General features: G+C 40.1%; 2 protein-coding genes across 3 annotated transcripts in view; both read left to right on the forward strand.

Moving 5' to 3' along the window:
* vps33a (VPS33A core subunit of CORVET and HOPS complexes) overlaps positions 1-4,518 on the forward strand; it is a 4,834-nt gene extending 316 nt beyond the window's left edge. Inside the window, exons 2-13 of one of the 2 annotated variants that reach the window (XM_061768573.1) lie at positions 212-277; positions 475-602; positions 755-941; positions 1,148-1,264; positions 1,360-1,534; positions 1,620-1,813; positions 2,149-2,275; positions 2,361-2,428; positions 2,533-2,670; positions 3,002-3,139; positions 3,259-3,398; positions 3,968-4,107. In XM_061768573.1, coding sequence (XP_061624557.1) covers positions 212-277; positions 475-602; positions 755-941; positions 1,148-1,264; positions 1,360-1,534; positions 1,620-1,813; positions 2,149-2,275; positions 2,361-2,428; positions 2,533-2,670; positions 3,002-3,139; positions 3,259-3,360 — 1,440 coding nt within the window. In that variant the 3' untranslated portion in view covers positions 3,361-3,398; positions 3,968-4,107. Of the gene's footprint in view, positions 1-211; positions 278-474; positions 603-754; positions 942-1,147; positions 1,265-1,359; positions 1,535-1,619; positions 1,814-2,148; positions 2,276-2,360; positions 2,429-2,532; positions 2,671-3,001; positions 3,140-3,229; positions 3,399-3,967 lie in introns of both variants that reach the window. The other variant, XM_061768571.1, reaches the window with a different exon arrangement.
* A 2,680-nt stretch (positions 4,519-7,198) lies between these two features.
* ppp2r2aa (protein phosphatase 2, regulatory subunit B, alpha a) lies at positions 7,199-20,602 on the forward strand. Its single transcript, XM_061768574.1, has 10 exons — positions 7,199-8,344; positions 8,536-8,613; positions 12,538-12,635; positions 12,719-12,884; positions 15,831-15,943; positions 16,040-16,217; positions 16,719-16,883; positions 17,095-17,264; positions 17,348-17,439; positions 17,671-20,602. The coding sequence occupies exons 1-10, from the start codon at positions 8,338-8,340 to the stop codon at positions 17,948-17,950; spliced, it is 1,347 nt and encodes a 448-aa protein (XP_061624558.1). The 5' UTR covers positions 7,199-8,337; the 3' UTR covers positions 17,951-20,602.
* Positions 20,603-20,730: the final 128 nt, after the last annotated feature.

Genomic DNA, 20,730 nt, shown 5'->3' on the forward strand with positions numbered 1-20,730 from the left:
ATTGAACATGTAGGCAAGAACAATGTTCCTGTGTCACGTTACAGAGGAACGGAATCAGTCGCTGGCATTGCGTTATGCAGCTGAGCTGTCAACATAGCCTGCTAAAGGGGCTTTAGCAGTTCAAATAATAGTTAAAAAAAATGATGTAACTAAGTACCCCTATTTCAGGTCTAGTTACTGATGTGTTTGTGTTTGTGCTTTTGCTCTCCAGGCCATAGTTTGGGATGAATATCTAACTGGACCGTTTGGATTAATAGCACAATACTCTCTTCTAAAGGTAACTTTTTTGTGAATTCTACCAGAGTTGGAATTGAAAATCTGCCCTTTCTGCCTCAGCAACAATAATGCTGACTTTTGATTGACAGTGTCAGAGTGGTATTAATTTCACAACATCGTGACTTGCTGTGAGCCCAAATGTGATCACATAGACTTACCTCATGTGGTTTTATCACAAATACATGTTCTTTGGTTCAGGAACATGAAGTGGAAAAGATGTTCACCCTCAAAAGTGGTCGGCTCCCCTCTGCCGATGTCAAAAACGTTATCTTCTTTGTCCGCCCCAGACTAGAGCTTATGGATATCATTGCTGAGAATGTATTCAGGTAGGTTTTGTGTGTCTCGCTTTCAAAAGGTATGCGAAAAACAAATATTTCATTTGCTACTTTAAAGGCAGTTCAGAATTTTAAGTCCTTAAATGTCACCCTCATACATCTTATTCACCATGCATGCTTCTTACTGTATTTTGTGTTGTCAGTGAAGAAAAGCTGCATTCCACACGTGACTTCCACATCCTGTTTGTACCCCGGCGGAGCATGTTGTGTGAACAACGGCTCAAGGAGCAGGGTGTGCTGGGCTCCTTCATCAACATTGACGAGTATATCCTGGACCTGATTCCCTATGACGGTGACCTGCTGTCCATGGAATATGAAAGTGCCTTCAGGGTGTGTTCAGTCTTTGGACAAGTTGGATTGAACAAAGTCCGGTGGTCAAGTTAATTGCAATTAGTTGCATTACCTTCCGATAGCAGTGTCCGTTGCAATGATCGCGTTATCAATTGGCAGACAATTGTTAGAAAGGAATTCACATTCAACAGTTGTCATGTTTTGGTCCTGAGCGTGATATTAATATATTGTGCATCCTCTTACAGGAGTGCTACTTGGAAAATGACCAAACGAGCCTTTACCACACAGCCAAGGGCCTTATGACTCTCCAGGCGCTGTATGGCACTATTCCACAGATTTATGGCAAAGGAGAGTGTGCGCGGGTGGGTAGCTTGAAAGCAGAAATGATTCAATAGCAAAGCATCTGATTGCGTGTTCACTGCGATTTGTTGTCTTTCTTTTTCCTGGTTGCTGTTAGCATGTTGCTAACATGATGCTGAGGATGAAGAGGGAGTTTGCAGGTGTTCAGAATCAGATCCTGCCCGTGTTTGACACACTGCTCCTCTTGGACCGGAATGTAGACCTGCTAACCCCTCTGGCCACGCAGCTCACATATGAAGGCCTCATTGATGAGATCTACGGAATCAATAATGGTTAGGGTGACATTTGTAATATATTAATTCAATATTTCAGCCTCCTTTGTTAAGTGGCCAAGTTTTATTTCAATTTCTTTTGCAGGTTATGTCAAGTTGCCACCCGAGAAGTTTGCCCAGAAAAAACAAGGCGAAGCGAGTAAAGATTTTCCCACAGAGCCCAAGAAGTTGCAACTCAACTCAGCAGAGGAACTTTATGCCGAAATCCGTGACAAAAACTTCAATGCTGTTGGAGCAGCACTGAGTAAAAAGGCCAAAATTATTTCTGCTGCCTTTGAGGTTGGTCCTGCTTCAGCTTTAAATAACCCCTGGCATGTTTATCCGCTCTGATATATGCAAAGGCGTGTGCTGTAGTTACAAAATCTACTTGGACTCTATGTAGCCATCCCTTTCTGACACCTTGATTGAATTATTGATGTGATCTGTAATCTGACATGGTGTCACAAAGGTCTTGAGGAAAAATCCATATGGGTCGGGAGTTGATGGCAATGGTCAAGAGATAAGCTGAAGTACTATTTTCAACAGAAAGTTGAACAATATCCGCAGTGCTTTCTTCCCAGATGAATATGGTAGATAAACTATAGATATGTCATGTTTGTTGTCTTATTTTACAGGAACGCCACAATGCCAAAACAGTGGGGGAAATTAAGCAGTTTGTGTCTCAGTTGCCTCACATGCAGGCAGCACGGAGCTCCTTGGCCAACCACACATCCATAGCAGAACTTATTAAGGACATCACAAGTGTGTCAACAATCATTTGCTTTATCTTGTTTTACACATCCGATTCATAACAAAAGTTTGTTTCAATGGGTTGTGTCCATTTCAGCGTCTGAGGCCTTCTTTGATAACCTAACAGTGGAGCAGGAGTTCATGACTGGAGTTGACACAGATAAGGTAATTAGTCTTTGAATGTATCTTTTATTTCAACTATTGTCCTTGCATCTTTAGTGTAGCTTTGAGAAATGGTGTATTGCACATAACGTTATTTTATAATCCAGGTGAACACGTACATTGAAGATTGCATTGCCCAAAAAGATCCCCTCATCAAGATTGTGCGTCTCGTGTGCATGCAGTCCGTTTGTAACAACGGCCTTAAACAGAAGGTCCTCGACTACTACAAGCGAGAGATTCTCCAGGTAGAGTAAAAAATTGAATTGAATTAAAAATGTCCAATTGTTGGCGATTACACGGATAATGTATACTCTTTGGACAACCACTTTGGGACACCTGACCCCTTACTCTTAGAGGAAGTAAAAATAAATGGAAATATGGAGTTGCTCCAACACAATTGCGCCATCGTACAATTGTCCAAAATGTCTCGGTAAGGTTGAGAATTAAGAATTAGGGAGAAGTTACAAGTGTAATGAAAATGTATTGTGTGTCAATGTTATGAGATGACTCCTTTTTGAATGATCTCTTTGGTGACATCTGTTAATTTGTTAAAAATGTTTCTCATTCTTTTGTAAGACCTATGGCTACGAGCACATTCTCACACTGAATAACCTAGAGAAAGGGGGTCTTTTGAAGCCACAGATGAGCTCGAGGAATAATTACCCTACCATTAGAAAAACCCTTAAACTGTGGATGGAAGATGCAAATGAACAGGTATGAACAGCATGGAGATTATATGCTCCAACGTTTAACTGTGACGAGGACACGGCTGTATTCGATGGTTTGGTTTCATCTTGCTCTCAGAACCCCAATGACATCTCATACGTGTACAGCGGCTACGCCCCATTAAGCGTCCGACTCACCCAGGTGTTGTCCAGGCCAGGCTGGCGGAGCATCGAGGAGGTGCTGAAGATGCTCCCAGGTCCGCACTTTGAGGAGCGCCAGCAGCTGCCTGCTGGACTCCACAAAAAACGTGAGGGCCAATACAAACCTGGTTATCCAACAGCCTCCTGCCTGCATGATATAGATAAGAGTCGGGCTTTGTTCATGTGAGGGCAAAAGCTGAATGAGTAGATGGATTGCACTAGGCTGACGTTGTTACTCTAGCCCTGTTAGTTTGCACTTGTCTTTGTTTGTGTACATGTATTCAAGCGTAGGGGAGATAACAGTACTGCATTTGTCAAGTCACCACCAGTGCTGCCATGTTGGCAGCTGGAGGTGTCAACACTGGTGGGAATGAGACACTGTTTGAAAAATGTTAATTAGAAATGTGAGATGAAATTTAGTGGCTTGTTTCTGCTTGCCTTTATAACAACAGATTTCCAAAGGTGATAATAGAAGAGTCTTAGGAAAGCTGATGAATAAATGGATGCTTTCAATAATAATTCTTTTTCTAGCAGGGACCTTTTTTTTTTTTAAATGTAGAATACTAAAGATGTGCATCGATAAATTTGATGGCCCAACTTTTCACAGACGGCTACATTCGGTTGTGCATACAATTTACTGTATGTGTGAGATGACGGCTTCTTCACTAATTTGCAGGCCAGCAGGGGGAGAATAGGACTACGCTGGTGTTTTTCCTCGGCGGGGTGACATATGCCGAAATAGCCGCCCTCCGTTTCCTTTCTCAAATGGAGGACAGCGGGATGGAATATGTTATAGCGACAACTAAACTCGTCAACGGCGCATCTTGGATCAAATCCCTCATGGACCGACCCGAAGCTCAGATGCACTGAGTCGACCGTGGCGCACCTGGACACATCAAACCACCCTTTGACTGGCCAGTTTTCATGTCGATATCAGCATGTTGCAGGTGTCTCACTGATGTCCGTGTTAAGTGAAGCAGATGAAGCACTTTTTCTGTACCTTGCTTGTACTGAGGGGATTGAAAACAACTGGCTTAATCCAACTGTTACTGTGTACCATTAGAAAAGGCAATTCTGTTATGGAGATGCTGTACATAATGTATTTATGAAGTGTTTGTCGTGTGTGGTTTTTTTTCCATTTAATTATGATCATTGTTGAAACATTCCTCTTTTGTGTGTATGCTGTTTTCCTTACAGATAAATCATTAAATCATGAAGTTAAGCTGGTCCCTCTGTCACACAATATTGTGAGTGCATTTATTTATTTTTTTTTGAATAGAGGATTCTGATGAGGAAGGGCGAGTATAGCTGTCAGGACTGGTCCAGCCCTCGGAAGGAGCAATTAGCGCAGTAACAGGCCTCCCGATCAGCCGATAATGCGCCTGTGCTGTCTGGAGAGCTCAGGCCTCAGCATCCTATCATTTGACAGCACAGGACACTGATTCAATTAGGAGGCCATTTGCTCGATGTTCCGGCAGGGAATAACTGCAGCAGCAGGGTCTTGTGTCTTTAGTCAATAGCATCTACTTGTCTTTACAGTTTCAACAGGGCTACCTGCTGACAGGTCATACTCTGTGTAGTCTTCGCGGGTATGTTTCTTATTTCTAATTAGGCTTATGTGTGAGATTTGATTGACGGCTTTGATATTATACAAGGGTGTGTCTGTTTGTGGAGCAGGTGGACAAGAGACATCACCACCATTAGGATCAATCCCAGGGGGAAAAGATCCTTGTGATCAGTTGTTTTCGGCTCCTCCTCGACTGGGAGTTGAAAGGCTCGAGGTTGCACCCGTCAGCTTCACGGCTCGAAGTGCACCAGCAAACCCTGTGAACTGCGCCGCTCCTGCTGCAACAGCATCGAGGTATGACTTGTTTTCAAGCTTTTATTTCCCACAATGTGTGATGACGGCTGCTTGCGGCGCTTTAATTTGAATAACATAACTTTATGCTGCTGCATAAGCAGTACATTTTAAAGGTATCTTATTTTAGCAAATAACATGCATTTTTGTTTTTTTATACTACAGACTCTGCTGCAACTTCCACCACTGTTTCACATTTCTCTGTTCCTTTTTTAAAATGCTAATTTAACAAATATTATTGTGAATATTTTTAGTTATGACCTTTTTCTAAAGTGTGACTATTTGAAGAGAACAGATTTCTGAGCGCTAAACTAACTCAAGTGGTTATGTTGTTTGTGTAATAAAGATCAATGCTCAAACCTTTTAGTGCAATTTGCAGATTAATTATTTAAGAATTGTCAACAAAAGAGTGTGTGTCCTACAATAGCGCACATTCATAGAAATTATTTAGTGACTTTAGACTTCCTGATTTTGAAAGGTGATCAGCGTGTGTTTGCAGAATGGGACGAGGTGGGAACATGGGACACCTGACTCCTGCGGCTCCCGCGCACAAGACAAAGCATGTGCATCTGGATTCCGAGCCTTTGTTACTCCGCTTCTTGCGGACATTCAGAGAAATCCTCAAATTTGTCCTCTTCAGCTACACTGTGCTTTTCGGTGCCTTGCTTCTCGCCCGATGGACCACTTACTACATGGTGGGGAAGTAAAAAGACACAGATTCGACCTGCACTTGAATGTGGAACTCTTTATTCGCATTGAAAATATTTCATTTGGGATTTTTTTTTTAAATACAACAGTAACATTTTAAGTGAAAAAGATCTTTCTTGCTTAAAGCTATCACAATGGTGTAGTCATTTTGTAAGAATGCACTTATTTAAACATGAAGTTGCAGGTAAAAAAAAAAAAAAAAAAAAAAGCAACATTGCACTGAACAATTTGAATTGCATCAAACTTTGCTTCTAATGTGTTGGTGTATTCTCTATTCTTTAACTTATATAATATATAAATTCAAAGTGGTCACAGTGAATTATGTTTTAAGAGATGTCTGTAGTCCAAAACACTATTGCATATGGGATACACTATTAGGGATTGATATAAGTAATCAAATAGACATTTCAATTCATGTTGTGGCTGAGATATAGTTTCTCCATACAGGACAAACAAATGTAAAGAATTGTTTATATGTATGTATTCTTACTGTATTTATCAGCTGTTTTTATTGCTTGGGTACTCCTCTCAAGACATTAACCAGGCTAAGCAATTATATATTAGAAGACTGATTTATGTTGTGTTGTATGATGTGAATCTTATTTCGATTAGAATGAAAATGTAAGTTACAATGTATTAAAGCAGATATCCGTGTTTTGTTTCTAAACACATTAAATATGTTTGAAGTGCTGAAAACATATGCAAAGACAAAACAATAGAGTGCTGAATTGTTGAGATTGTCCATCCATCCATCCATCCATCCATTTTCTGAGCCGCTTCTCCTCACTAGGGTCGCGGGCGTGCTGGAGCCTATCCCAGCTGTCATCGGGCAGGAGGCGGGGTACACCCTGAACTGGTTGCCAGCCAATCGCAGGGCACATAGGAACAAACAACCATTCGCACTCACAGTCATGCCTACGGGCAATTTAGAGTCTCCAATTAATGCATGTTTTTTGGATGTGGGAGGAAACCGGAGTGCCCGGAGAAAACCCACGCAGGCACGGGGAGAACATGCAAACTCCACACAGGCCGGGGATTGAACCCGGGTCCTCAGAACTGTGAGGCTGACGCTCTAACCAGTCGGCTACCGTGCCGCTTGTTGAGATTGTCCCACCACTATATAAGTACAAAGTGACGTCCTCTCGTTTGGCTATGCTGCTCAGTTGTGAGTTAGCTGTGCTTAGCTCCCACAACAAGGCTCATTTACCACTCCAGCGTGCAGTTAGCAAGCTAGCGATGGCGACACCCCGAAAATGCGTCTTCGCTGGATGCCTCAATTTACAGAACAGCTCGGTGACATTTTTTTGAGCTCCCAAAAAATGAGGAAATAAGAAAGTGATGGATTGACTTTTGAAAGACGTGCGGATGGCGAGCTGAACATCAACACCACCAATAGACTCTAAGTGCGCATTTTACGATAGTTCGTTTTATAAACTTTCACCAGAGACAACACGGTTTCGTGGGGAACTTGATACCAGTGAATGGGGCAGTGCCGACTGTAACTACCTGGGCTTCCTACGACCATCCCACTGTCGTCAGACATTATGTCACCAACAACGAGGGTAAATTGACTTGTGTGCTTATTTTTATGATGATAGTCCACAATAACCATTCGATTTTGAAGTTGAGCCTCCTAACGTGATTTTACATCGTATAAACCATCACCCACTCAGTATGTTTGATTCCTTTTGGTGTAGCCATTCGACACGCCCACAGCATATGCGAGCTGAGAGGTGCCCCTTATAATTAAAGTTTTGAAACCTGATTTGATACACTTAATGATTTTTTTTTTATACATTCAAATTCAGTAGGCTGTTAACATGACTTTTCTCTGTGGTGTGTTGAATTTACAACACTGAATTTACAACGCCTGCTTAGTGCCACTTTAAAAACTCAATGTAAAACTCATTTTTTGTTGACAAAAACTATGTGCGTTGTTGCATTTGATTTATTCGCGATACCAGTCCACACGGGCGGGGTTTAGGCGTTTCCGGTTGTTTCCGAAGCAAAATCATCATTTCATTAAAACAAAATCATAGTATGATTCAAACGGCCACATATTCTTGTGGTGTATTAAGAATCAGAGACAAACATTTAGGACTGCGTTAAAGATGAATATCTTGGCTCGCCCTCGCCGCTCTCCCGGTGTGACTCGTACAATGTTTGCCAACGCCACCCGCGTTGCGCCATTTTGAAAGTGTAATGTGGGGAGAGGCAGGGACGAGGGAATTCTTAAAGTAGAGTGCAAAGTCTCAACACTTGTCTCGAGGAATACGCTGTTAACATTTGTTATTAGAAAAGATTACCTTTGAAAACAGTTTTGCCAAGGGCGTGTATGCTTCTCTTAAAAATAAAAAATAAAAAAAAAAGATTGGCAGCAGCACTGTCAACTTCATTCCTCCACATCTCCAGAAGCAGCCAGCAGCAGTGCTCAGTTCAGGGCCTGAGACCCTCCCCCCCCTCCCCCCGGGTGGCTCACCATGGAAGGTAAAACTTGAAAGACACAGCCAGGCTGCGGTCAGTGCTTAGTGAGTCGCGAATAAAAGGCAACTCAACCTAGTCTGAAGGTGTTAAGCAAGCAGGGGTTAGCTATTGTGCTAGCCACATGCTAGTGCAGTGAGCGGTCCTCTCTTGCTTCTCTCAACGAGCTCTTCAAACTGGGCTTTTGCCTCCTGCAGGGGTCGGTGATGAGAGCGACCAGGTGCAATGGTGCTTTTCCCAAGTCAAAGGAGCGATAGATGACGACGTCGCCGAAGGTAAGTCCAGCTGAGTTTGTGCTCGTTGGGACACTTGCTACAAGCCGTTTTGAGCATATGTTCGATAGCCTTCATACTACTGCACACTAAATGGACAGCTACATGTTAGTTATTGAGGCTAAACTGTGCAGTACTTAACATCTGAATGTCAAGTTTTATTTCACTAGTAGCACGCAGTAGTTAACTAGTGCACAGTTTTAGCCTCACTCATAACATGTAGTTGTCCTATAAATGCTCGAACGGATTTCTATAGATCCCTGCAATATCCAGCCTGAGGTCCATATATTAGTACGGTCTTTGTCTTCACTAGTAAGACAATTCAGTGCACTTGTAGACTGTCTTACTTGTGATGTTTTTCCATTACACTTGACATTTCTGGACACTAATAGGGCAACTTTTGCAAACTAGTAAGACAACTACACGTGACTCGTGAGGTTAAAAAAAAAAAAAAAAAAAAAAAAACTACTACAGTACTAGACATTTTAGTGTTACAAGTAAAGTCCTGGAGTGTAGAGAATGCATGACACTTACCTACTAGCTGGGCCTAGCAGTGTTACTATGCACAGCACAGGAGTTTACTAGTAAGGCATAGGGTTTGCAGCAGTAGTAGAAAAACAATATTGCTAGTAAGACACAGTTCTACCCTAGTTGTTTCACTTGTGTGCTGAATTGTCTTACTCGCAAGAACTAAGAGTGTACTAGTACATGACTCTTACGCTGGACATTGAGGATATTGAAGAAATGCTCAAATGGCTTTCTCTAATTTTTCTTTTCATTGACACTTGGTGCGTGCAACTAGATGCTGAATCGAACAAACGTATACTAGTCCGTTTTGGTGGCGGTCATGCTGTGCAACTTCAGGTTTCACCTGACATGTCAATAAGGTCTCTTTACAATTTAACTAGTTTATTACACAGGCAAATCCATTCATCCATTTTCTGTATTGCCTATGCTGACGAGTGAATAGCGAATCTCTGGAAATTATTACAAAATGAGGAGCACATATTGCATTAATTTTTCCTCATTTAGTACATCGATAGAGTGCGGTTCAAGTTCTTACATTTTTGCCTAGTTTCCTCACTTTGTCTAAGATCATAAAACAAATGTAAATATCAGACAAACATGACCCAAGTGAAATTAAAATGCTGTTTTTAATTGGTGATTTCATTTATTAAGGAAAAAACTATTCAAAGTTACCTGGCCATGTGTGGAAAAAGTAAAAATCCACACATGTTAAATCATGAAATCATTGTGGCTAATCACGATTTTTGGTGAATTTTCACTCATCACACCCAAGCCTGATTACCTCCAGACCTGTTCAAACTAGAAATCACTTACTTTACTACTTACTGTACACGCGTATTAAAAATATATACAACTTAAAAACAGAGCAGTGTTGAAGGACGAAAAGAAACTTAAGTTGAACCTAAAGAAGAAAACCCAAGATTAAGATGTTGCATGTTGGTATGTAGTAAATAATAAATAGTCTAATTATGCTACAATAATAATAATATTATATTTATACAATAATATTTGTACAATAGTGCAAAGTGGGAAGTATATTATTAATTTGACTGTGGTGTATACTACATTGATGAATTATATTACACAAGCAATCTGCTTAAAATATCTATTGATATGCATACTAGGTAAATTATTAAAGACATTAAGATGAATACAAATATAAATGTTCTCTTAATATAGTACATCCCATATTCTACAGTCATGCTTGAATGTGAGATGTGTAATATGGACATTACATAATAAATAAAATAACAGTATGTTACTATACGTATGGGCAACGTTAGTTGGCCGAAGCTGACAAAGACACGACATGTGCCGGTACTTGATTTCTTGCCATGTTTACTGTAGCATGACCTCATCAATGGTGGCAACGACATCAGTGATGTTTTGCTTGAGGTCGCTGATGTCCCGTACTTAGTTCAATAAACCACGATACACATTGGGCCTTTTCTTGAGGAGTGACCATTTTTTAGGGGTTTATTTAACAGAACCTATTCCCTCAAAAGCTGAAATACACAAATACAATGTGATTAAAAACACTGATAACCAATATGTACTGTACAAAGAACAACACTAATTATTATAATGTATAACCGGTTGCTTTTGTATTATTTTTTTTTATTGTCAAGAGTCGTTGAAATGTAAATCTACATTGTTTACAGTAAACTCAGCTTGAGAAGTTTCACCTAGTTGTAATGCATACCTAAAGCAATTATTACGGTTTTGAACTGTCAAATCTCCTGCTAAAAATACTTCTGCTACAATCTAACGGACGCCATCGTGCTGTTAAATGTGTGTGAGCTGCCTGACAGCTGTTGACTCCCAGCGCCATCTCTTGTGACTTTGGGACTGTCAGACCTCGTCTGCCGTTTTGTTCCCATAATAGACGACTCCAGCTGTGTGAATTATTGAGAAAAAGAGGAAAGAGCTGCATCTTGTCCTCAGTTCAACTTGCATTCAATCTCTCATGTATTGTTGGCGCTGCGCTTTCACTGTTTGTTTGTCTGCTTTCTGTGTAAAAAGACGTGATGACACTTAAAATGTCATCCTTGTGTAGATATTCAAAATTCAGTTTTCAATGAAATGGAATACAGTAGAATAAGGAATGAGCCCTGCTGAGAATCGAGGGGAACAAAATGAATGTAATTGATGCCCTCCCTAAAATGTTTTATATTTGCCTATATTAATAGTTTAAAGGACCATAAATATACCAAAAACTATGATCCCAAAACACTTTAATATCATTTCAAACCAATCTTGCAACATTTCAATTAAAAAATAAATAGCTTGCAGATGACTTGATTAAAAAGAAAATGCACAGCAAGTGCACATGCAGCAATGATTCTCCATAACTTGCACTAGCAACCCAGGCTAAACTTCGCTCCTCCCGACACACAGCGCTTGGCTATGTCCGAAATCACCCACTAAGCGCTATATAGTGCACTATATAGTGGTTACGCCATTTTGTAGTGGTGCCCAAATACTTTCCCCAGAAAGCATAACAAAAAGTACTGACCAACCGATGGTCACTCGCCGAGCCGTGCTATACCATAATGCATTGTCTTCAGAGAAGAAGAATGGGGGTAGTCGATGCCTCCCAATGGAGGGAGTGTGTGTTTGTGTTGTGAGCTCACTATATAGTGCAACTCTACATGGGGAGTGGTGAGTGAGTGAACTGAATTTTTTAGTGAAGAGGTGGACACACGTTCCAGAGAAAGAAAAGCGAATAGGCGAATAGTGAACCGCAAACATGCTTTACGCTAACTCTTTGAAATGGTCAGTAGTTTCAACAAACACTTTCACGTTACTAAGTCTGTGATAATCCTGTTACCCGGTACCTTTGTACCATTAAGGTTTATTGACTCGGCCCAAGCTACATGGACAGATTCAAAATAACTTTTGAGTAAGACATCTTGATTAATGTGGAAATCAACTGCACCATTAAAACATTTGTTTTACATTAATTAATCGTCCTTTGTGTTTGTATGAGCTTGTATGGGGAAGGGCTGTATCAGGCACATTGTGTGGTCTCCACTCTTTGTCCGTGTTAAGAATCGTGTTCACAATAGTGCCAGGCAGTAAACATGAATTGATTGTTGTACTGTATTGTATGATTAGATGTAACTGCGGTTCTAGGTGCCAACTGTGAGTTTCCCGAGCTCTGCCTAATGTTACTGCACCTCAGCACCAGATTCGTGTGGTGTACTCTGTGAATAGGTTTGTGTCGTTGTCTTTGTTTTTTTTTCCAACTCTGATTGGCATTATTCTAGCAGCTCATTGGTGACAAAAACTATCGAACCTAATGTTCCTTAACACTGTGGTTACAAGTTACCTTGGACAGAGATCCAATGTTAAAGGAATATTGAAATGAAAATTCTAACAACACTACTGTGTTGACAGCTGACATCATATCTACTGTTGAGTTCAACCACTGTGGAGAGCTGCTTGCCACGGGAGACAAAGGAGGTCGTGTCGTCATATTTCAACAGGAGCCAGAGGTACCTTTTATGTAGACGTCCCAGATTATTTGAAGTCTCACATTGTCGTACCCGATGTGATCTTTGCTCTCTCGTTGTTTTAGAGCAAGAATCACCCTCTGTGCCGTGGCGAATACAACGTTTACAGCACTTTTCAGAGCCATGAACCTGAGTTTGACTACCTGAAGAGCCTTGAGATCGAGGAGAAGATCAACAAAATTCGATGGTTGCCCCTGAAGAATGCCGCTCATTTCCTTTTGTCCACAAATGGCAAGTTGACTTGTCTGTTGCAGAGATAATGCTCTGTTGCTGTAATGCTATTTTTGACAACTTGTTTTCCAGAACTTTGGCCAAATAGTACAACTTCTCAACATGTTTTAGATTTAAAAAAAAAATAGATTCATATATAGATTAATATTAGATTCAAAATACATGTACATACAAGGAGAAATAAAACTTTTAGGAAACAAATACATTTTTAGTTAAGGTGGTCAAAGACTGTAACGTCAGCCGAATATTGTGATTTCTTGTTTATTGTGCATTTTTTACTGTGCAATTTTTTTAATTAAAAATTGAGGGTGTGCATTGTACATGGGTGTACAAATACCAAAATTAGTCAGCCTCAAGCTGGTGAAAATCAACGGAACATACTTCCCTGCTAATACCTACTGCTTAGCAATATTACACTGTATAGAATAGGCTTGACGCGATCAGGATTTTTGGGGCCGATCAGCGAGTTTAAAAAAAAAAAAACGATCACAAGATGGAGCAATGTGTCTATTTAAATGACCTGTTCATTTACTGTGTATACTTGTGTACTTACTTGATCAAACAATTATAGTTACAATAAATAAGGTATCTTTGTTCATTTATTTATACCAGTGAGGCATAGTGACAGACAGAACAAATGAATGGTCTTCTATTAGATGGCAAGAAGGACATGCAGTAATTAATGTATCCACTTTTTGTGACATTTTTGTTTGTCGGTGTGCCGTGAGATTTTTCAATTGTAAAATATGTTCCTTGGTTCCATCTAGGTTGGAAATCAGTGCTCTTGTCAGATCGTGTATTCTAATCAGTCAGGTCAAACGAACATTACAACATGACTGAAATAATGGGTGCTAACTTACTGTAATTAAATTACTTCACCCACACCAAAACTTTAGCGCATGGTTTGACAGAACGGCGGCATGTTTACGCACACTAGATTTTGTCTTTATAATACAGTCGGCACGATCCACTCTTGTCGTCGCCACGGTAACGAGTGTATCGCATGGCATTTGAGTTGACAAGATAAAGCCCAATGATTGTAAAAAAAAAGGGATGCGGTGGTATCGGAATACAAGATTTTATTGCAGTAGTCTGACAGTGCAATCGTGAAAGAGCAAATTTGTCTTGTAGTCTCATCCGGGCATTACGTGTTGTCTGTCCCACACCGCCGACATGTTTTTTTTATTTTTTTAATAACTTTATTGGCCGCCATATATTTACAGTACTACGTCAAAAGATACGCGACAAGGCTAATAATAAACTAGCTTTTTGATTTAAATATACTGTGCACGGTGGCGACGCGGAGTAAATGTCTTTTGCGGAGCATTGATCGGATCGGTGAATTATGATATTAAAGCCAATCAGCATAAAATGCTAATTATCGGCCGATACCGATCAGGCCAATGAAATCGGTGTAAAATCTAGTATAGACTTATACCAGTACCTAGGCGTGTTTGACGTAACACGGCACGTGATTGAGCGTCTTAGTTTACTAGATGGCAGAAACGCCCAGACACAGGGAGAACATGCAAACTCCACACAGGCAGGGCCAGCATTTGAACCCCGGTCCTCAGAACTGTCAGGCAGATGTGCTATATATATATATATATATATAACCTGTATGCTATGTACAAAAAAACTGTTGCATTTATGAAATCAACGAACTGCTGCAGAGAACACAGAATTTTAGTTCTGCATGTAACAAAAAGCATTTTACACTTGGTTGATGCTTAATTTCAAATAAAATACTCATTGTCTATTTGAGTCCCCGTGTTTAAGAAATAAAAATCCAAATTTACCCAACCCGCACTAAACGAAAAATGCAACGCTGCAGATGCCATCTGCATCCGTGTTTGATCATTTTATTGCGTGTAGTACTGGATTGTGCAATCAACTGTCCTCCTCGTATTTAGGAGACAAAAATCCAAACTCATCCAAAGATTATACACCGGCACTGAACCAACAATGCAAACCAAAATGTGCCGTCAGCTTCTGTGTACTGGAGTGTACGGTCAACTGTTCATCAGTGGTGAAAGCAAAAGAATCTGCCCACGTAGCATTAAATGTTCTGTTATCTTCAGAATTTTTTCTTTTCTTGGATTTATCCATCATTTACCTTCCATGCAAGGGTCAAAAAGCTGAATAAATCACGATGGTGGTGTGCTGGATTAATCTGGGCTGCTACACATGAGGTATGCCAGGTATACAAGATATTCGAGTGTCGCACATCGGTGGATGTGACGCATATTTTGGGCGATAGAAATGTTAAAAACGTTTTATTTGAATGTTACTCGTTTACCATAATCTTCAAATTTAGAATTATATTTCAAAACCAACAAACGAAAATACAATTAATTTTCATAAAATACTCATTTATTTTCCAAAGTCACAGGGAGCCACAGCAGAAGGATGAAAGAGTTGCCAACCCCTGGAATAGACTAAGTAACTGCCTCCGTAGATGGAAGTGTCTGAAAAGTGTCTGTAAGGACGCGCACAGAGCGAGGCAAGCATTTTCCGCTTTTGTTTTGTTTGGCGCGTACGCAAAGGTAAGCATTTCCGGTTTACTGTAGAGAAGTTTAAAATTTCTTTGAAAAACCTAATAAAATAAAAAATTACTTTGCGGATAATACTAGCCAGCAGGAAAATTCAGCTGCAAAAGTGCAATTTTGGGGGTTCGCTATATACTGGAGAGTGTATTATCATATTTGCTGGCTCTGACTGTTGTAGTTGACTAGCTTTGACGTGCACTTTCGAAACATCTCAAGTAAGGCATATCGATAAGTGACCCTGCCTCGCAACATCAATGAATTTTAAGAGTTTTTAGGACAATATTAAAGTTTTTTTCTGTCTATGCAACCACATGATGTAGTGAGCAACCACAGATTTATAATAGTTGTTGATTTTGAGTAATCTGTTGTTTTTGCTTGTTTCCCTTTCCTCTCATAGATAAAACCATAAAGCTGTGGAAAATAAGCGAGCGAGACAAGCGACCAGAAGGTTACAATTTAAAAGAAGATGATGGTCGATATAGAGATCCAAATACAGTTACAACACTACGGGTGGGTATTTTATATTTTTTATTTTTTTGCATGACATCCCGATGAAACATGTTATCATCTACTATTGAAAAAAGACTCACTAACATTATTCCCCAGGTCCCAATATTCAGGCCCATGGACCTGATGGTGGAGGCCAGCCCCCGGCGAGTGTTTGCCAACGCTCACACCTACCACATCAATTCCATCTCGGTCAACAGCGATTGTGAAACCTACCTGTCCTCGGATGATCTCCGCATCAACCTGTGGCACTTGGAGATCACCGATCGCAGCTTTAGTATCCTTTTACATGAAGCTCCTCGCAAACATCATCAGTGGCGGAAACTGCTTATCTTTTCCAGGCCGATAATTGATCACATGACTTTCCACTGTGGGAGTAGGCCGTCGTTTCAGAGACTGCAAAGGGGAAAAATGCTGTCGAACTATGTTAATGTCTGCCCATTGAGTTAAGTCTCTGAGTGGAAAGACGTACTGCCACATCCTTCTTGTCACAATTAAAATTAAAGGCAAACCGGAGTACCCGGAGAAAACCCAGGCAGGCACGGCGAGAACATGCAAACTCCACACAGGCGTGGCCGGAATTGAACGTGGGTCCTCAGAACTGTGAGACAGATGTGCTAACCAGCAACTCAGTCAAATCAATAATGTAATTTTAAAAACATGTTTATAAACTATGAACATTTTTGTGATTGTAGGGCAAATGCACAGCGATTGTCCCGGTTTAATTTAAAGTTGTGAAGTCTCCTCTTGCTGTTGGACCTGAACTTTCCCTACTCAGATATTGTTGACATTAAGCCAGCTAACATGGAGGAGTTGACTGAGGTGATCACAGCATCAGAGTTTCATCCTAACCAATGCAATACGTTTGTGTACAGTAGCAGTAAAGGAGCCATCCGCTTGTGCGACATGAGGGCGTCAGCACTGTGTGACAACCATGCCAAATGTAAGCAGAAGTCATCATTGCTGGAGAGCGGTGGCACCCCTAAAGTGAATCAAACCACACATAACCTGGAAAATATGAATTCCATTTTTAAAGTGTTAAAATATGTAGTCTATAGTCTAAAAATAAGTTGTCAATCTTTTGCGTTACATGACAAGGATAAATGTATGTGGTAATGAGTTAAAGTACATTGTTTTTTGTTTTGTTTTTACAGTGTTTGAAGAGCCAGAGGATCCAAACAATCGTTCGTTCTTCTCAGAAATAACGTCATCCATCTCTGATGTGAAGTTCAGCCACAGTGGACGTTACATGATGACCCGTGACTACCTGTCCATCAAAATCTGGGACCTCCATATGGAGACTCGCCCAGTGGAGATTTATCAGGTGTGTTACTCTAGCTAAGATAAATGATTTAAACGCGTACCTTGGTCATTTTGTAGGTCTTCAAAATCGTTGTCCTCCATCAGGTGCATGAATATATCAGGAGCAAGTTGTGTTCACTCTATGAGAACGATTGCATCTTTGACAAATTTGAGTGCTGTTGGAATGGGAACGACAGGTGAGGACGTACATTCTCTCTGTTGTTTTGCATTCTGGCTTCTTTGTTCGGCGGTTTTTAATTTAATACCAATGAAGCTACTCACAAGGCTGTTTGCGGTTCTGTTAAAAGTGGCAAGACCGGAAGCATTCGCTTCTTCCTTAACATTTACTATAGTGTTTGTTTGTTAATTTTGTTTACTGTCCGGCTTACCCAAATCTGTGTCTTTATCACTTTCTGCCGTGTCTGCAGCGTGGTCATGACGGGTTCCTACAATAACTTCTTCAGGATGTTTGACCGAGGCTACAGGAAGAATGTGACCCTGGAGGCGTCAAGGGAGCACAGCAAACCGCAGTCTGTCCTCAAACCCCGCAAAGTAAGCTCGGGTGGGAAGCGCAAAAAGTATGAGATCAGTGTAGACAGTTTGGACTTTAACAAGAAGATCCTCCACACTGCCTGGCATCCCATGGACAACATTATTGCTGTGGCCACCACCAATAACCTGTATATATTCCAGGACAAACTAAACTAGCATTTGATGAGCTCCATTACAGACGCAACATCTGTCTAAATGCTCAAATCTGGCTCAGACCTTGGGTATGACTGATCATCACAAGCCCATTTTTCATGTGTAATACAAAATGAACATCCAGGCTTTGTTGAGCTAATTACTGTAAAGAGTTTGGGATTCAGGGGCTCTCTTTCCCTCCAATAGAAGCACTTGTTCATCCAGCTACTGGTTCCAACCCCACTACATCCCAGACCAAAGGGAAGATGTGTTAAAACAAAAACAAAAATCATTTGTACATTAGTGCCATTGCTGATTGTTAATGCATTCTTTGTTGCTACAACATTTTGTTAGTTTTAGCAGGAAAAAGTCTAATTGTAGACTCATTTGCACTGACATGAAACATTGCTGATACACGTGGTTGACACTCCGTATTTGCCTCCACATATTTGTCAACTTGCCCAAGTCACTCAGCACTCCTTCTCGTTTGTTTATTTTGTTAAAGGGCCAGACTAGGATTACTCCTGTTAAGGTTAATTCTTGAAAGGTGTTCTACAAACATTACTGCCACAAATCCTTTCTGCGAGATAACAATATGTACCATCTGAAATGTTTATCCTAAAATTCCCTGTCGTTTACACTGATTTTCTTAGCAGTAAGGATGTCAAGTTGCACTTGAAAATGACTTCTACCACACAGCGGTCTTCTGAATCACTTAATTTACCTGGTTAGTTCCGTTTGACATAAACTGGTTATATTTTCTAAATACACACATCTGATGTTAATTACTTTCAGTATAGCTAATAAATACATTTTCATCTGCAGCATCATTCACATACATTTAAATAGTGTGTGTATATATAATGGCTATAGTTTGTAAAATGGTGAGCAGTAGTGCAGATGCAATTCTGTTTGAAGAATGAAAATTGTCAACAACATGGTTGCCTTTGGACACTCTATGCACACACGTGGCAGGTATTGAGGTTGGGGAAAATGAATCATGCCAAAGAAAGCCGTACTTTACTCCTGCAAATTATAATCTGTTAGTTAATGCCCTGCTCAATCCTTACCAATGAGACTGGACCACCAACAGCAGCTCAGGCTGAAAGGCTGGTAATTCTGTACGTAGGGTGGCGCAAATATTTTGTGATGTCAAAGTCGGATGCTGCTTCCAACCTCTCCAGGACAAAAAAAATATCATAATAATCTGTTGTGTTGCAAACAGATAACCCCCCCTGGATCAAGTTTCATTTTAATGAAGTTTTATAGTGTACCTCTGAAGAGAAATATAGTCACAACAGGTGATTTATTTTTGGATAAATGAAAGCAATAGTTCCAGTCTGATCACTGATGTTTAAAGTTGAGTTGTCTGTTGGCTGGTTGCTTGTCGATGGAAGGCCGTATGACAGCCTACAAACATACAGTTCAATCTGGGCATTTGTCGAAAGTTCTGTGATGTCAAGCAAGGAGAAGAGAAGCATGGTTTTCTGAGGTGGGCAAATATTTTTCAACACTTCTTTTAAATCGTATCTGTGAAAGCATAGGCAGTATCTGGTCTGAAAGGGGCGAAAGGCATTTTTCAACATACTCTTTTTCAAAGACAGTCATGTGACTTTTGCCTTATTTTCTTGAAAAGGTATCTGTTCTATAAGCTTTAAAAATATATATATTATTATTTAAGGGGAGACTTTGTGAAGCACTTGGTTTGCAGATGATTGTTTAATGTCCTTGAAGAAATTACTTAAAATTTTAAGTCTGCTACTTTTATGCTATGCCTTGCCTCTGTCACAAGTTGCCAATCTTGTGGAGCAAACGGGTGGAGGATTTCTTTCTTTGACTTACTGTTGTTGTCGTCCTGTTTTTTTATTTGTGTTTTTAAATCGAAGTTAACGTCTGTCCAATTTACAGAGCAATTTTTACAATTACTGGAATGCCAAGAAAATAAGGTAGTGATGATGTCACTTCGTCAGGGCTGTGCATAATACCCTTCAGTAATGGGGCATTTTCCTGATCCTCGGTTACGACTGCTGCTGCTAACTTGGAGGATCTCTGTGAAAAGAGGCAAACAGTGTGTTTGAAGATTCTCGCAACACCCTTAAACAGCGCACGATCAGAGGCCGTGTAGCTCAAGCTCGAGCCCCATTCGTCACCAAACCGATCCAAATGTGTGGGAAAACATCACTGCCAACTTATAGCCGGTATGGTCATTACCCTTGTTTGAAAACATTTACTGACAACATTTTAAAAAAAAAAATAGAATTGTGTTTATTGCTACTGCACTGGATAGTTTGAAAACTACAAAACTCCCATTTGCCTTTCTTTTCAAGTATTAAGAATTAAGATAACCTGAAAAATCAATTTCTTCTAGCATGCCAGACAGGAGATACTCAGGGGAATTCACCAGTGCTCCATGTTCAAAACTTTGTAGAAAGCAGGTTGTCAGTACTCAATTTTTAAAAAATGCCTTAATCAAAAGCCTATGGAATTTGATTGTGTTACAGCTAATTGTTATGAACCTATGGTGAATTACAACATTGGATGTATGTTTTTTTTTTTTTTTTTTTTTTTTTACAGTACCATCATATATACTGTATCCCTTGGGTTAAATGCACTTTTATTTTTGAGATGTTGAAATTCTATGCATTATTTCTTTCTTAAATAAATGATGGAAGAATCGTTTTGGAAGTCTGTCTGGGTTGGCAAATTACTCAATTGTACGGCTGTTATTTTTCAGATGGAATCAATTACTAGATACCAAGTAATGCATTTCAAAATTAAAATAACACGGCTTATGAGTGAGATCA

The sequence above is a fragment of the Phyllopteryx taeniolatus genome, chromosome 3 (genome assembly GCF_024500385.1).
Source record: "Phyllopteryx taeniolatus isolate TA_2022b chromosome 3, UOR_Ptae_1.2, whole genome shotgun sequence".
NCBI classification, from domain to species: domain Eukaryota; kingdom Metazoa; phylum Chordata; class Actinopteri; order Syngnathiformes; family Syngnathidae; genus Phyllopteryx; species Phyllopteryx taeniolatus.

Coding starts and splice junctions, on each gene's coding strand:
- ppp2r2aa (XM_061768574.1), top strand. Junction 8,614..12,537: donor AGATGACGACGTCGCCGAAG/GTAAGTCCAGCT, acceptor CTGTGTTGACAG/CTGACATCATATCTACTGTT. Junction 12,885..15,830: donor TTTCCTTTTGTCCACAAATG/GCAAGTTGACTT, acceptor TTCCTCTCATAG/ATAAAACCATAAAGCTGTGG.